General features: G+C 38.2%; 1 protein-coding gene across 3 annotated transcripts in view; it reads left to right on the forward strand.

Annotated features, from left to right (window-relative positions):
* The window catches only part of frmpd1b (FERM and PDZ domain containing 1b), a 35277-nt gene that overhangs the window by 8508 nt on the left and 9817 nt on the right, over window positions 1–16952 (forward strand). For 2 of the 3 annotated variants that reach the window (XM_077578190.1, XM_077578192.1), the window contains exons 2-13: window positions 1918–2068; window positions 5655–5765; window positions 7285–7457; window positions 10062–10164; window positions 12203–12248; window positions 12473–12577; window positions 13429–13524; window positions 14519–14644; window positions 14763–14882; window positions 15691–15824; window positions 15968–16094; window positions 16360–16452. In XM_077578190.1, the coding sequence (XP_077434316.1) occupies window positions 5659–5765; window positions 7285–7457; window positions 10062–10164; window positions 12203–12248; window positions 12473–12577; window positions 13429–13524; window positions 14519–14644; window positions 14763–14882; window positions 15691–15824; window positions 15968–16094; window positions 16360–16452 (1230 nt within the window). In that variant the 5' untranslated portion in view covers window positions 1918–2068; window positions 5655–5658. Of the gene's footprint in view, window positions 1–1862; window positions 2069–5654; window positions 5766–7284; window positions 7458–10061; window positions 10165–12202; window positions 12249–12472; window positions 12578–13428; window positions 13525–14518; window positions 14645–14762; window positions 14883–15690; window positions 15825–15967; window positions 16095–16359; window positions 16453–16952 lie in introns of all 3 variants that reach the window. The other variant, XM_077578191.1, reaches the window with a different exon arrangement.

Consider the following 16952-nt stretch of genomic DNA (forward strand, 5'->3'; position numbering starts at 1 on the left):
CCCAACTCCTCCTTATGAACAAACTCCCTCGCAACGCACTGTAGTTACTTTTGTTCTTTCTATTCATCCACTTCAGCGTGCATTTCTTTGACGCTGCCCTCTTCGGCCTCTTTAAACCCCCTCCAATATCCTGTCCTTTCTCCCTTCTCTTTTCTTCAACCCACTCTTTCACGATCCCAGTCCCCCTTTTCTTAGCCCCCTTTAAACCCGCCTCCCATTTCCCCGTTTCACCTCTGCAACCCCCATCTGTCTTTCCAGTGTCCCCTCTAGTTTTCTGCGTTTGTTGTCTTGCCTTGGCGAGGTTGTAGAAGAAGGCGGTCGGAGGCTGTGCTAGCTGCATTAGCGCCATGCATTATTCATGTACCCTGCAGTTGTGTTGGTCTTCTGCTGCCTTTTTCACTGGGACACACGAGCCTCCTCAAAAAGCTCGCTGTATGGGACACAGAGAGGAAGACAAACCAAACATTTTCTTTACAATATGTTCTTAGTCTTCTAAAATTGTAGTCTGATTAAAATTATTTCCGTGGAATATGAGTTAAGCGGCAAAATCCACCCAGTTTATCCATCTTAAAGGGGCGGCCATTTTGCCATTTGCTGTCGACTGAAAATGACATCACAACCTACCACCAATCACGGCTCACCTGATTTCTGAAGCTGAGCTGTGATTGGCTGTTATCTGAGCCCTGAGCTACTGTGACGTCACTTTCAGGGTGGGTTTTGCTGCTTAAGTCATATTTCATAAACACAATATTTATCAATTTGCCTTGCTAAGACTAGTGGGGGCAAATACAAAATTTTAGCGTTGACGTCCCAGCCATTTTCACTGAAGCAACCCCCTTTGCTCCTGGCTGTTTAACTGGATTTTGACTGATTTTGCAAGGCCCGCAGAATATTGTGTTCTATTGCTATAAAAACATAGAACCTACCACAAGAAAGATTAGAGTCTCTTCTTTCATCAGGAAAAAAATGTATATTTCGATCTGTTTTCGTTTTGCAGAAATTAGCATTGGAATATACAGGTAGCTAAGTTTCATCATTATTCACAAATCTGTTTAAAACAGTGCGGGGAAGAGCTTTTTTGCAAAACGGCCCTGGTTGATCTCTTATACTCTGCTGCCACCTGCTGGCCATTTTTGTAATAACTACCATTGCTTCATGCATTCTGTTCAGTTTAAAGGCTTCTGTATGCTCTAGCATGAAAAAAAAACATTAAAAAAACAAAACAAAAAAACTTATAAATATGTCTTTGGGAGCATGGCAATATTTATAATAGAACAAATGTATATGTTTTTGGGAGCAAATGAGTTAATGGAGAAGCTGCAAGATGAATTCCTACCGAAGCAGGTCAACATTTAAGTGCAATTTTAGTCGGTTTTGATGTGTGGTCATGCACTCCCTTAACGCCGCAGCCAACGACAAAGCATTCCCCAAATGTTTATTTTCTCCTCAAGCTGGCTTTAGGTTCCAGCCATATCCGCCCCTGATGTTCATGATGAAAGCTCTTTTATTACTGGCCAAGATTTCTGTCTGCTTGGCAGCCTTTCTGTGTGCGCGCCACACTCTGCTGTCCTCTTTCGAGCGCGTCCAGTTAGAGCCGTTAACCGAACCGGGCGCTATGAAATTTTAATCTAGACAACCAGATGAGGATGGAGGGCCCCGTCTCCCCATCGCCATGTGCATCAGAGGCTGTGGTGGAGCGAGAGTGAGTGAGAGAGAAAGCGAGAGAGCCTTGGGGGGACCGGAGGAGGGGCCTCTTGGAAAACCACATTCACAAAGCTGGATTGGATTCACATCTGCTTTGCTTGACATACTTTCAAGATTCAAGATTCACCCTGAAAATATCATCTGATCTTTGATTACAGGATGTTTCGATCTTCATTCTCGAGCGGACATTGATTCCTAATCTGCTCATCACAGGTGGCTACCACAGAGTGGGACCCGCACCGATGATCACAAGGGTCCCCCTCCACCTCCTTTCAGCCAATCCTGGAAGGGCTGCAGAGCTGATGTCTCAGAGGGCGAGCGGCTGTTTGTGTAGCGGAGTCCTAAAGAGGCAAGCTTCATCGCGGTGAGTCACGCCATCTCCCAGGTCCTACACAGCCGGGTGTGAAATTAACACTTACCAGAGTTATTTGTGTCTCAGTGGCAACTCATTCATTGCCATTGACGGCTATAGACGTCAAAAATTAATTTGAACTATTTCTATTAGGTTAACATTTTTTTCCACTTTTGTTAGCAAGAGTATGAAAACCGAGATTTTTTTTTTTAAACATTTAGAACAGAAAATTTGCGATTAATCGTGTTAACTAGTGAAGTCATGCGATTAATTACGATTAAAATTTTTAATCGCCTGACGCCTCTAATTTTTAATAATCTTTTCTTTTTTTTTAATTCGCGTCAGGCGATTAAAATATTTAATTGTAATTAATTGTATGACTTCAATAGTTAACTCACGATTAATATTTTTTTTATATCTGTTCTAAATATTTCTTTTTTCTAGGTTTTCATACCCCTGTTAACGAAAGTGGGAAAAAAGTTAAACTAGTAGAAATAGTTCAAATGAATTTTTGACATCTATAGCCGTCAATGGCAGCGAATGAGTTAATCTTCTACAACTCAATGCAATGCTAAAGAGTAAATGTATCAACACTGCTGGGAGTCATGTTTACACTCTCAAGAGTTATTTATCTTTAGTGTTAAATTGTATTAACACTATGCAGTGTTAATTTTTTTTTACTCAGTTTTGTGTTAATTTTACACTGACATAATAACACTTCGTGAGTTACGTCAACACCGATTTTGATCTATTCAATTTATGTCACTTTTAAGTGTTGAGTTAACATTGCAAAGTTTGCTGTGTAGTTATGCAGGGCATTATTTTGGGACTCTGGAAATGTCCATCTGGTTTCGATTATTCCGCTGACAGAATACACGTCGATCTTTGCTTCAGCACGTGTTAGAAACTTTGTCCTACGTGGATGCCAACTTGTATTGGATTCTGTTTAAATCCAAACGTTTCTGGCCAACTCTAACTGGGTTTAGCATGGACGCTATTGCACAAGTAGAAAAGAGTCATAAAAGTCTAATGTTACATCCAGTGCACCTATAAAAAAAACGAGGCCGAGTAGTTTGTCAGTCCCCGTTCCTCAGCGTTGCGTCAATAATCACACTCATCTCCTCGGGCGCAGCTGTCAGCGATGTAGCTTCGCTCATCCTCGCCAATCGGCCTCGGTACGGATCAGCAGGAGGTGCTAAAGTGACACCCTGCCCAGCCCGTGCAGATCGAAGGCTTCTAATCCTCTTAAAGGTCAAACCTACGCAGCATGCTATAGTATTACTGCGGGAGGCTCGTCATCGCTGGCACACAAGCAGCAATTGAGATGAAGATGATGACTGTTAAATCCAATCAGAAATTTGGCGCTAGGAAATGAAGGAGAAAAATACGAATCGTCATTGTAAAAACTTAGAATTTATATGTTGTAATTTTTGAGTATGTATGTACAGTATAGTATTTCAAAAAATATTATATATACTTACTATAAATACTAATGATTATTTGAATATACCTGTAATGCTTTTGATGTATAAAATTTCTTAACACAATGACAATAAATTGTAAACAAAGACCTTTCTTTTTGATGAGGATTCGCCACCGAGTCAAACTGCTGCAGTATAGCGCCAACTACTGCTGAGGAGGACTTACTGAATGTCAGATTTGATTAATACTGTAGATAAATTGGATACAAATAATAATAAAAACTTGATTTAAAAAAAACAGGGCATTATTTCAATTTGGAGGTGCAGAGAGTTCACAAGAATAAACTGATTATGATTCAGCTACTGGTTTGATCTGTAAAATGTCAGAAAATTGGCAAAAATGCTAGTCATTGTTTACCAGATTAAAAGCAGTTGTTTGCAAATGTCCTACTTGGTTGAGTGGCTGAAATGATGAGGAATTGGACAATTTTAAATTAAATTAGTTCTCTCACTCAATGATGAATCAATCATCAAAATAATTGTTATTTAATTCAATTATTGACCAATTATTATTAATTGATTAATTGTTGCACCTAAAAAAAACTACTAAAATCTCAATTTTGGCTTTTTTTTTTTAAAGCCAGATTCCCTTTGCAGCTTATCTATTTTATATCCAGATGTGGGACCAGCAGTGGCTGGGTATTCGTGAGGGATAGGGACCGAGCCATGCTGTGAAAGTCCCTAATTAGCCCAGTTGACAACAAGCCAAACTGTTTGTCATGGCCTACAGATGCCACAAGAGAATGAGAATCACTTTTTTGTATTACACAAGGCTCCAGCCTGGCCAAATGAAGCTCCTCCCATCACTTCAACATTGTTCCTTGGCCCCAAGATGCCAAAAGATGGTGCCGAATAAATTTTTTTATAAGACAAAGCTTTGATCTTAGCGCAAAAAACATCATATAGGTAATTTTTGTCACATAATGTTGAAGCATATTTTTCCCCAAAATAATCGATGAATATGCTAATGTTCAATACAGCGGACTGAGCGATCTACTTTTACCTTGACAATCGCACAAATTTATTTGTGGTAAAAACGTCTTCTTTTTTTTTTTAGATATAAAACTTCAATAAGCTGTTTCCCGATATTTTATTTTTGACTCTGCAAGTTGGAAGGTATGTAAGGGTTAGTCACCAATTGTACGTTATTCTTGATTTCGGCACACTGGTTGGGAATCACTACGTTAGCATCGTATAAGATCTGGGAGTACGAACACATGGTTCTGCTGGCCAGGCATGCATATCAGAATTCTCTCAAAAAACAAAAACCCCAAAAATGCAACAAACAAAATGCGGCCCTCCGCAAATGTCCCCTCTGCTTTCTCTTCTTCTGGGGTTCAAATATTTGAACTAATCCCTTCCAGTACTGGAAGCTTGTATGACAGGACTCGCGCACAATAATATTTGAGGAAAACAAAAACACACAGAGCGAAAGTGAATTTCAAACAAAGCGAGTACTCGTCTGAAGACGAAAAACAAAAGCACCAAATCTGTTTCACATCTTCAAAACCACAATGAGGTTTGATTTTGACACATTCTTGCTCTGGAAATGCCTTTCAGCCATACTTCTTAGGCACGTAAAACTGTGTGTGCGTTTGATTTCGAAGAGCATATTTTTAGATGAGTCTGCAGAAAACATCACAAAGCTGTGGGGAACTCCTTCCCAAATTAAGGTTATAACCCCGTCCTGCTATTTGCTTCCTCGCGGTTTCACTTGAGGCTGCTGTCCTTCATTATGACCCGACACGCTGTTTAAAGAACAGCAAAACAAGAAGTGCGTGACTGCACAATCCTGCTTAATGTATGGATTGAAGCATGATTGTGAGTTGTTATTGTCCGACAGTGCAGCTATTTTTTTATGATTGACGGTGTGACATGCTCCCTCATCCCTCTCGACTACTTTATTTTGTGTTGCACTCCTGACTGGTCGCATGTCTGATTAGTCATCACACAAGGGGCGACAAAACACACGTCTTAGAAAATCAAAGAGGATGAGATTGTGATTATGGAGATGAATCTGAGCTCGCTCGGATTTTTCTTACAAAGCTATTTCCTTTCATACGCTTCTGTAATCTCAGCGTCTGAAATAAACCCTTTCCTTATATGTATCTCTTTAGATAAATGGAGGAGAAGGAGCGGTGTCGGAGCAGGTCTCCTGCTCGGAGAGCAAGCCGGGTTCAGCAGGTGGTGGGAACCATAATACGTCGCACCCGAGAATCACTGAGCAGGTACAGCTCGGAAATGGAAAATTTAATTTCATTTTTTAATTATATTTTTTATATAAATATATATGTTTTTTTAATAAATAAATGACTAAAACTAAAAATAAAAACGGATATAAAAAAATAAAAAAATGGGCAGCACGGTGTCTGACTGGTTAGCACGTCCGCCTCCCAGTGCAGAGGACGTGAGATCGAGTCCGGGCTTCGGCCTTCCTGGGTGGAGTTTGCATGTTCTCCCCGTGCTTGCGTGGGTTTTCACCGGGTACTCCGGTTTCCTCCCACATTCCAAAGACATGCATGGCAGGTTAATTGAACACTCCAAATTGTCCATAGGTGTGATTGTGAGTATGGTTGTTCGTCTCTATGTGCCCTGCGATTGGCTGGCAACCAGTTCAGGATGTACCCCGCCTACTCCCCGAAGCCAGCTGGGATAGGCTCCAGCGCCCCCGCAACCCTTGTGAGGAAAAGCGGCCAAGAAAATGGATGGATGGATGGATGGATGGATGGATAAAAAAATATATTTTGAAAATTAGATTTAAAAAAAATATATAAATGGAAATAAAATAAAAAATCTATATATATATATATATATATATATATATATATACATAAATATATACATTTGTATTTAATTTTTTTATATTCCTTTTTATTTGAACTTTTAGTCATTTATTTACTTATTTTGTCTTCTTTTTTTTTTGTCATTTATTTATTTTACATTTTGGCAGTTTTGGTCCATATTGCCAGGACGAAATGTTATTTAAGTGAGGGGGGCGGTCCTAAGCGTGTCTTGGGTTGGACTCTGCCGTTGCAAACTACCTTTGATTGGTCGAGGGAGCGGCTCGGCGAACAAAGAAGTCTCGCCGACTTGCATTGGAGAGCTCCAGCAATGGACGACTATCTTGTCCAATGTCACCTCGACTTGTTGTCGAGCGACTCAAGTCGCAAGTTGTGGCTTCCTTCTTCGACCTATGAAAGGCAGTTTGCAACGGCGGAGTCCAACCCAAGGCACGCTTAGGACCGCCCCCTCATTTGAATAACATTTCGTCCTGGCAGTATGGACCAAAACTGCCAAATTTTAAAATAAATAAATGACTAAATAAATACATGACTAGATAAATAAATAAATGACTAAAAGGGAAAATAAAAAGGAATATAAAAAAAATTTAATTCAAAAATTAAATACAAATGTTTATATTTATGTTTATATATATATACAGTATTTATATATATATATATTTTTTTATTATTATTATTATTTTTTTAAAATATATATATATTTTTTTATTTCCATCTATATTTATTTTTTAAATTAAATTTTCAAATTATATTTTTTTATATCCGTTTAGATTTTCAGTTTTAGTCATTTATTTATTTATTTAGTCATTTATTTATTTTGAATTTTGGCAGTTTTGGTTCTCCATACAAAAACACGCCTGTTCCCTTTGGTCTCTCTGCCCCAAAAGTCTCCGTGTTATGTCACTGTTTCCTTCATGTAACTTCTCACCCCCTTTGACCCCCTCAGAGAGCGGTTGCTAGGCGATGGGAGGCCTCAACGTTCCAACAGCCTGTCCAATCAGAATTACCAAGCCAAGCTGTCACTGCAGATCACCAGAGATCCTGTGCTGGACCGAAGTACTGGACATGGATTCGCCCTCACCACAAACACACCCCTGCTGGTCAGGGATGTGGCCACAGGTATATGGAGTGTGCTAAAGAGTGTGTCCGCATTGGTCTCGCTAAGTGGCCACCTGCTTTATGTAACACTTCACCCACCACCTCTCTCCCTCGCTCACATACACCCATCCACGCACACGTTGACTCCTTTGGCATTCAGGCTGCCGGGCTCGGGGCCAGTGGACCCGCCTGAACAACAGTTACACCTGCTCACTCTTTGTAAACTCAATCACTTTTCCGTTAGCCAGCTTTTAAGAAGCAAAACTAAGAAATGCTGATGTATTACTTGGGTCTGTGGGTCAGCGTACAAGATGGTAATTGATTTGCCAAGTTTTAAATTTAGGACTTAAAAAAACAAACATTAAATTGTTATCCGGGTATAATGGTGATGATGATAAGGCTCATTGGGGTGACGTAACAAGTTTTCAGAGGACGGGATTAGAAAATGATGACATCATCAAGAGCCAGTGAGCTGAAATTTGATTGGATAAATAAACCGTCCCGTTGCTAATTTAGTTTAAGTCATATCGGCAAGCACTACTGACTCCTGAAAATTAGCTTGACATGGCAACACAATGGAGGGTGAAATCTGATTGGACAAAAAAAAAAATCTTCCATCAACATCATTTTGAAGAAGTACAGCCAAGTGAAGCGCTACAAAATGAATAGAATAGACCAGGGTGTCCAAAATATGGCCCAGGGTCCCTTTATGGCCCACCATCCATTTTTCAGCGGCCCACAGCATATATTAAAAATTACATTTGACATGGCCTGGGTTATTATAGTTTGGGAATTGTTGTTTTTATTTCATTTTGTTTTTTAAATTTAGTTTTAACTTTCAAGGTGACTCTGTCTGCGGTTTAGTTATTTCAAAAATGCTTTGTTTTAGTATTAAATTTCGTTTAAAAAATGTGTATTACTTGTGTACAAAATTTAATAAACACCATGGTAAAATGAAAAAAAGTAACGCACCACCATCTGCTCTGTGTCAAATTCAGATTTGTCAACATTAATGATCCTCAACTAACTGTTTTTAAAATTGCCATCTTACCGCAGTTTTCTCTTGTTTTGATCCTTAAAGGGGAAGTCAACAATAAACATTTCTTGACAATAATATGTTATATGTGACCTCACTAGTCTAAACATGACATTCTGATTAATATTACATTTGTGGAATATGAGTTATGAAGCAATATCCAGCCATTTTAATCCATCTCAGGGGGCGACCATTTTGCCACTTGCTGTCGACTGAAGATGACATCACAGTTGCTCAGGGCTCAGGCCAACGGCCAATCACAGCTCACTCATTTTCTGAAACTGTGCTGTGATTGGTTGTTACCTGATACCTGAGCACCTGTGATGTCATTTTCAATTGACAGCAAGTGGCAAAATGGCCGCCTCCTGATAATGATAAAAACTGCTGGATTTTGCTGCTTATATGCAATATTAACCAGAATATCGTATTTATTTAGAATAGTAGGGTTGCATAAAACATATTATTGTTAAGATTTTTTTCTTAATGTGGAGATAGTCAAGTGGGATTGAGGGCTGAGGCCACCCACAAACCTTGAAAATCCTAAATTATTTGCCTTATACAGACAGCTGCTATGTAGCAGTTTTTCAAAAAATAACTACAAAATATAAACAACAACTAAATGCTTGACTTTATGATTTCAGGGTGTTTAATAAATTATAATCAAAAATTGAAGAGCGACCCTAGCATAATTCTTTTTTTCTGTATGCGGCCCTTAAATGAAAAGGTTTGGACACACTGGAGTGGACTGTTGCGAATAAACAAATGTAATTTCATGGAAACAAATTTTACAATTTATGCAGCCAATATACCTTGCTAGCACTTACAGCCCACTACTGACATGACCAAATATGGTCCCTTGCCCAATGAAAAGGATAACTGACAGAAAAAGGGGTACAGTATAGAACAAAACATGAGACAAAAGTGAAGAAATGGTATGATATCAACATGGGTGCGGCTGCGGCTAACAGCTTTTTGGGGACATTTGTGGATTAGTTTGACGCATGGCAAAACAAAGAGGAAGGGAGGGGTCTTAAAAAAAACTGCAAAGATCAGGATATTAGCAGAAGTGACACGTAAGCTCGACGGGGGAGGGGTGAACTCTTGTGCGGCATGAGTGAGCCTGAATGTGTGCCAACGCGTGCGTGTACAAAACTGCATGCATCTCTCGGGCAGACGGGGCTTTGCCAGGCAGATGGGGCGTGCGAAAGGAGTGCGTGGGCGTATGTATTTACGCATATGTGGTCTCCGTGTGTTTTTGTGTTGCGAATGTGCGTTAGTAAGAGTAAGCCCAAACTGCTGCGCCGCGGTCGTGCTCGCTTGCCTGAAAACAAATGAGTATAAATAAAACGAGAGAAAGCCGTGTGGAGCTGAGCTGGAAGAGGCCCAGAATAACTGTAACCCCTCACGTCCTGGAGAGCTGTTGAGTCAGCCATGTTGAATAACCATATGTGTCATTTTGTGCGTGCGCATATGTACGCCTTCATATGTGTGTATAGATCTCCTTTAATCTGTACTAAAAGTAGCTACTACCCCACGTATGCAAGCACACACGTTTTTGATTATGGTTGTGTGTGTGTATGTGTATGTAGGTAGTCCTGCAGATGGGATACTCTACCCAGGGGACCAGGTTTTGCAGATCAATGACACAGTGCTGGAGGATTTGAACGGTGATCAGGTGGAAAACATATTAAGGTGAGAACTGCAGAGACTAGCAAAATAACTTGGGGGGAAAAAACATTGTCGTGTGAGGTGTGAATTGAGGACCCAAACTCAGACAAGAAACAGGAGTTGGGAAATAGAGTTTTATATACAAAAATACAAAGTAATGACTGAAACGCTTGCATAGAAGAAAATTTGCATGTTGGGAAAAGGGATAGAAAACCTCAACGTGCTGACAAAAGTGTCATTCAGTAATTCTCGCTAGTAAAATGCACAATTCTATGGCAGAATGAAGGCCTGTCGGATAAAATAAGAGTGACTATAGGAACAAAACAACTGCATAGCAACTGACCACATTATCATCATACGTGACATAGTAACTGTATAAGCATAATACATCCATACCGCAATGTCCTCCCGATTTGCATAGGTTGATAGTTGCATAAGCATAATACACCAACATAACACAATGACCTAATGACCCAATCATAGCACATTACCATTCAAGAAAGAAAAAAATAAACAAAAAACAAAACAAAAAAAGTGCTTAAAAAAGAAAAAAAATGTAACTTACTGAAACAAAATTTTACATAAAAAAATGAAACTACAATTCTAGCAAAAAATAAATAAATAAAATAATTACAATATATATATATATATATATATATATATATATATATGATTAGTTTTTTTTGTCTTTGTCAATAGATTTCATAGCTGAGATTTCAAGAATCGCTTTCAATTATTTCATTATTACTGTACGGTTATACAAAAGAAAGTAGATTGAAAAGTCGTTTGGGAATTGTAGTACAGTTTGTCTGACATATACGGTACTCTATAAATAAGGAAAAACTAACACTAATACTAAAACTAACAAAAACGAAAACAACACATTAAAAAAAACTAACAAACTAATTTAAACAGATTTTTTTTTTAACATTCAAAATGGCATTAAAAAAACCTAGAATGAAAACTCCAAAACTATTACAACCCAGTTCTCTTCACATTCTTTTGATGCTCCGCCCCACTTTTTAATGCTACCTAGTTGCATTTTAAGTTGCTTTAAAGAAGTCATACTATAATTTTATAATACACTTCCCAGTTAATTGCATAGTTGTGGTAGTTATAGGAAAAACGTTACAGCATATTCATTACGATGACAAACAGTGGGCTGCAAATCACAGGTGCATTCCTGCTGCCAATTTGTTGTCTGCGCCTCATCCTAGCTCGATTGCAAGTGTTCATAGTGGCTAGGGGGAAAAAAATCCACAAGAAAATCGAACCTTTTTTGTGCCGCATAGACACATTCCCAAACACAACCTCACCCTCCTCTTCACCATGTGGTTTATTACAAGCTAATGCTAATACACATTTGAAGTGAGCGCCTAAGGAGATTCCATTTCATTGTCAATAGCAAAGGTAGCATTTTATCAACAAACTACTGAAACGCACTTGTCAACTTGTCGACAATTTATCTGAATATGATCTTAACCAGTATACACATCAAAAGCTAATGCTGTTGGTAACACTCTTAGCTAACGCTAATCTATGCTAACATTGTTGCTCTGTTTGCCTTTCTTGGCTTTGGCATGATATTGCCGCCATGTCAAAGTTGGTGCTAATTATGTTGATTAGCGCCACAGAAATAGGCAGAGAACTACAGATTATTTACTTAGTTGAATAATTCCGCTTTAGGGACCCAACTACATTAGGATGTTGACTTGTGAGTACGCCAACCTACTTCTGTATATTTTTACAGTTACAAGCCATTGCTTGGTCAATTTTTTTGCTTTGTTTATGATTGACTGTATTACATGTCCTTTAATTAAACCACCAGATCAAATCAAGTAACATTTCTACTAACCAGGCTACGTGTTGTGCCACCATGTGCATGTGGCCCATCCAGTAAAAATCTTCACTGTTTAACGCAGTATATTCGGGTTGATGCATTTTGGAGGGTGTGAGAATAGCTTAACATGTTTGGGGCAAAGTTTGTAGGGGAAAGTGCTCACTTGGCAGTTGAAACGAGAATATGTGTTGTTGAATGTGTGTTGTTTGTTTTTCTGCACAGGGACTTGGAGGACTGCATAACCGTGACGATCCTCCGGCACATGACTGTGAGTACAAAGAAGACATTGATGAACTTCGCTCGGCACGCCTTCACTAAGAGTCCTTGCACCATCGCTCATACCAACATCCTCCCTGTACTGTATTTCAAGCATGCAGCCTCAATATTAAATCTCCAGATTAGAAAGTGTATAAAAAGCACGTCAGCTCTTTGAGTCCGAAGGTCATAAAAGGCCACATGCCGTTTGTGTGCGTGTGTGTGTGTGTGTCGCAGAATCCCAAATCATCCATCATGTCAGCGGAGAAGAGAGCCCGTCTGAGGAGTAATCCAGTTAAAGTGCGCTTTGCAGAAGAGGTGGTGGTCAATGGGCACACTCAGGTGAGAACAGTTCAATCCCCATTGACTTATGTAGCATTTCAATGCAAATTTTAAAAACTTTATTTGTCACCGTGTGGCAATTTAAGGCACATAGAGCATCAACTAAATGATATACTGTAAACTCATTTCTAAACTCAATAGAAGATAACGAATGATGTCACACCGTTAACTACTTTGTTGATGAAGAGGAGTGTCCCAATACTTTTGTCCAAATATAGCAAATGTATGAGGCGACCTGTAATAAAAGACATCTATTGTCGTAAAGATTTTGATGATCTTTCCATCTATCCTCTTACCATCCAATTATCTTAGCAACCTAATTTACTGCCTTAATGATGATGAAATATTTGAACCTCTGCCAGTTAGCCCACAAACTCGGATCTTTGCCTCATTCATATTCAATATTAGTTGCGAATGTTGTCCGCTCTTGTTTCATCTAAATCTGATATTTTTTTTCCTCCCAACTCCGCCGCCTTGATTAATTCAGGAAAGAGGTCCAAACAAAGTGGGATCGTATCATTTCAATTCTTGCTTCTCAGCTTCTTATTCGCTCAGTTTTACAATATTAAAATGACAAATAGTAAGCGTGACAGATAAATGGCTCCATATAGGATGACAAATGAATGTAGCATAATTAATGTACTTAGGCCTACTGTTGTTATCTTTCATTCTGGGAAATCTTGCTGCTGTTCTTCAATAAGCCCAGAGACCTAAATGAATAATAGTAATTTAGAATGCTTTGTAATGGACAGCCATTATTCCATGTTATGCGTACATTAGGGGCATCAGTTGTACATTTCTGCATTGCAGCCTGTCATGCTCTATCTGTTCTTTTTTATTCTTTCCAACAGGGAAACTCTCTTCTCTTCCTGCCTAACGTTCTAAAAGTCTATTTAGAGAATGGACAGACCAAGGCCTTCAAATTTGACCACACCACAACTGTTAAGGTATTCACTTTACATGTGAAAAGGGCGCGTAAATTAAAGGGTTGCATATCTGTTAACACACAAATCCTTAATTGAGATTGAAGTACTGTATTTTTGTAATTTTCACACTGCCTGACATTGCATGATTGCTCACGAGCATGAGTGTGGGTAGTGTTGCTGCACTCCAATGGTGTGATAGTAAAAAGCAATTAACTCATTCACTGCCATTGACGGCTATAGACGTCAACAATTCATTTGAACTATTTCTATTAGTTGCACGTTTTTTTGAGTGTGACAACCTATAATTTTTTTTTATTGTACATTTAGAACGGATATAAAATTTGTGATTAATTGTGAGTTAACTATTGAAGTCAATTACAATAAAAAATTTAATCGTCTGACGCCCCTAATTTTTAATAATCGTTTCTTTGAGAAAATATTTTAAAAAAGATTATAAAAAATTTGAAAAAATAATTAAAATTATTTTATTTTATATAAAAAAAAAAAGATTATAAAAAATTAGGGGTGTCAGGTGATTAAATTTTTTTAGCGTAATTAATCGCATGACTTCAATAGTTAACTCAAGATTAATCACAAATTTTATATCTGTTCTAAATGTACAATAATTTGTTTCTAGGTTTTCATAGTCTTGTTAACAAAAGTGGGAAAAAAATGTGAAACTAATAGAAATAGTTCAAATAAATTTTGGACGTCGTGAGTGAGTTAAATTGATGGCTATGAAAAGGAGGAAAGCGGGGGAGAATGTTCTAGTGGATGAGGTTAATGTAAGAATAAGTGGTGTTAGAATAGAGGTAAAGCTGTGATGTAACTCATTTGGTATTTGTAAGTGTACTGTTAAAAACAAAACAAAAGAAAGACTCCAGTTTTTGTGTTTTATGGCTTGTTTTCCTCACCACAGAGAGGCAAAAGTGAGTGAGACAATTTGGAGTCAGCAGACTAGGGTGAATTATGTTTGTTTAGGAGGGTCTCAACTGTTGTTTTTTCACCATTCCAGGATATTGTTCTGACTCTGAAGGATAAACTATCCATCCGGGCTATCGAATACTTTGCCCTGGTGCTAGAGCAACAGTACAGCATCACCAAACTACTGCTGCTGCATGAAGATGAGCTTATACAAAAGGTAAGAAAATAACATGAAATAGCCCCCCCCCCCCAAAAAAAAATCAAATGGATGTAAGTGTCGTTCTGACTTTTGGAACTTGCACTAACATTTGCTTTGGTGTTCATGTGTCCTTCAGGTGGTGCAAAAAAAAGACTCCCATGATTACAGATGTCTGTTCCGGGTGTGTTTCATTCCCAGAGATCCAGCGGACATGCAACAGGAGGACGCCTTTGCCTTTGAGTACCTGTTTTTACAGGTTAGAGAAGCATAGCTGCTACTTAGATCAGCATCACATTATATTAATTTATTTACTAAAGTGTATTATTGGCTATTTCCCTGTCAGTGGATCTAATATTGATTATTCAATTCATAATTCATAGACCTCAAAAATTCATTTGAACTATTTCTATTGGTTTAACATTTTTCCCACTTTTGTTAACAAGAGTATGAAAAGCTAGATTTTTTTTGTTGTTGTATTAGAACAGATATACAATTTGTGATTAATCGTGAGTTAACTAGTGAAGTCATGCGATTAACTATGATTAAAAATGGTAATCGCCTGACACCCCTAATTTTTAATAATCATTTCTTTAAAAAAATATTTAAAAAATATTATAACAAATTGGAAAAAATAATTACATTTTATTTTATTTAAAAAAAAAAAAGATTATAAAAAATTTGCCGTGTCAGGCGATTAAAATTTTTAATCGTAATTAATGGCATGACTTCAATAGTTAACTCAGGACTAATCACAAATTTTATATCTGTTCTGAATGTACAAAAAAAAATTCTAGGTTTTCATACTCTTGTTAACAAAAGTGGAAAAAAATGTTAAACTAATAGAAATAGTTCAAATGAATTTATGACGTCTATAGCCGTCAATGGCAGTGAATGAGTTCATTTGTCTATGGTATAAAAATAATAAAAATGTTTGTTTTTGCCATCTAAATCATAGACCGGCTATCCAAATTTGACTTTTATGTTCAAGGATGCATGTACAAGTTCTTGTGTCATCTTGCAAGCATAAACATTTTCTATGTTGATTTAACCATTTGTGCTTCCAGAGTGTTGGCGATGTACTACGGGAGCGCTTTGCTGTAGAAATGAAGTGTAACACTGCACTCCGCCTCGCTGCCCTGCACATGCACGAGAGGCTGGATAGCTGCGGGCTGACCAGGACCTCCATCAAAGCCATTACGTGAGTGTTAATGTGCATGCTTCAAAGTGATATAAAACATTTCAAGCTAATATACATTACTTGTGAAAAATTTGGGATTTTGAGCTTTTCGCGTGAAATTCCAGCATGAACCTAAAATGCCCCACACTGTTATTTGATGACAGGAAGGAGTTTGGCCTCGACAGCTTCATTTCTCCCACACTGCTGGGCAACATGAGGGAGAAGGACCTGAGGAAAGCAATCAGCTACCACCTGAAAAAAATCCAGTCTCTTTTAGAGCCTCGCCAGAAGGTAAACGTTTGACTGAGGTTGCCTGAGGATACAGTGGAGTGTAAAAATGATGGCTACTAAGAGTTCAGTTGCAATTGTAGGGTTGGCTCAGAGCTAATTCTCTTGTGGTTTTTAAGCGATATATGGAGTGACAGCTAGAGTAGTAAGGGCACATTATGGGATATGTGTAGCTTGGTAAATTGAGTGGAGGACAGAAAATGTTGTTGTTTTTTTACTCAGACTGTCCGTATTCCCTGTATTTTCTCATCCCACTGCTGTTTTTTAGGTGATATCTGTTTCCCAGGCTCGGCTGGCCTACCTCACTCAACTGGGAGAGCTCGTTTCTTATGGGGGAAGATCCTACTCAGCTACGATGATGGTAAGTGTGAAGACCCAGATATATTTTGCCTGTTAGATCAAAAGAGGATTAAATATTTTACATTTAAACACCAATGTTCAACTAAACCATATCATTTTGTCTCACAAAAGTCTACTTTCTTAATGCTATTATAATGCAAAACCCCATGGCTAGGCTAATGGAAATTAGCAGAGATGTTACAATAATTTCAAACCTTCACAACTGTTTCTTCAACACATGTGGAGCAGTAACACATACAGTACAAAGAAAGTATACAACAATACTGACAGGCATAAAATGTATTGTTTCTGGTCTGTTAATATGACTGCAGCTTAAATTGGGAACCTAGCGGCACAATGAGGTACTGCACTTAGGCGAAAAACTCTTAATTTTGCCTGAAAACTGTATTTAAAAAAAAAAAAAACTCAAATAAAATGACAGCAAAGAGTAATTTTCTTGGCAATATTCTGTTGTATGCGCCCCGAGGAGTCTAGAATACAGCATTGTGATTAATATTGTGT

This window comes from Vanacampus margaritifer, chromosome 10, assembly GCF_051991255.1.
Source record: "Vanacampus margaritifer isolate UIUO_Vmar chromosome 10, RoL_Vmar_1.0, whole genome shotgun sequence".
In the NCBI taxonomy this organism is placed as follows: Eukaryota; Metazoa; Chordata; class Actinopteri; order Syngnathiformes; family Syngnathidae; genus Vanacampus; species Vanacampus margaritifer.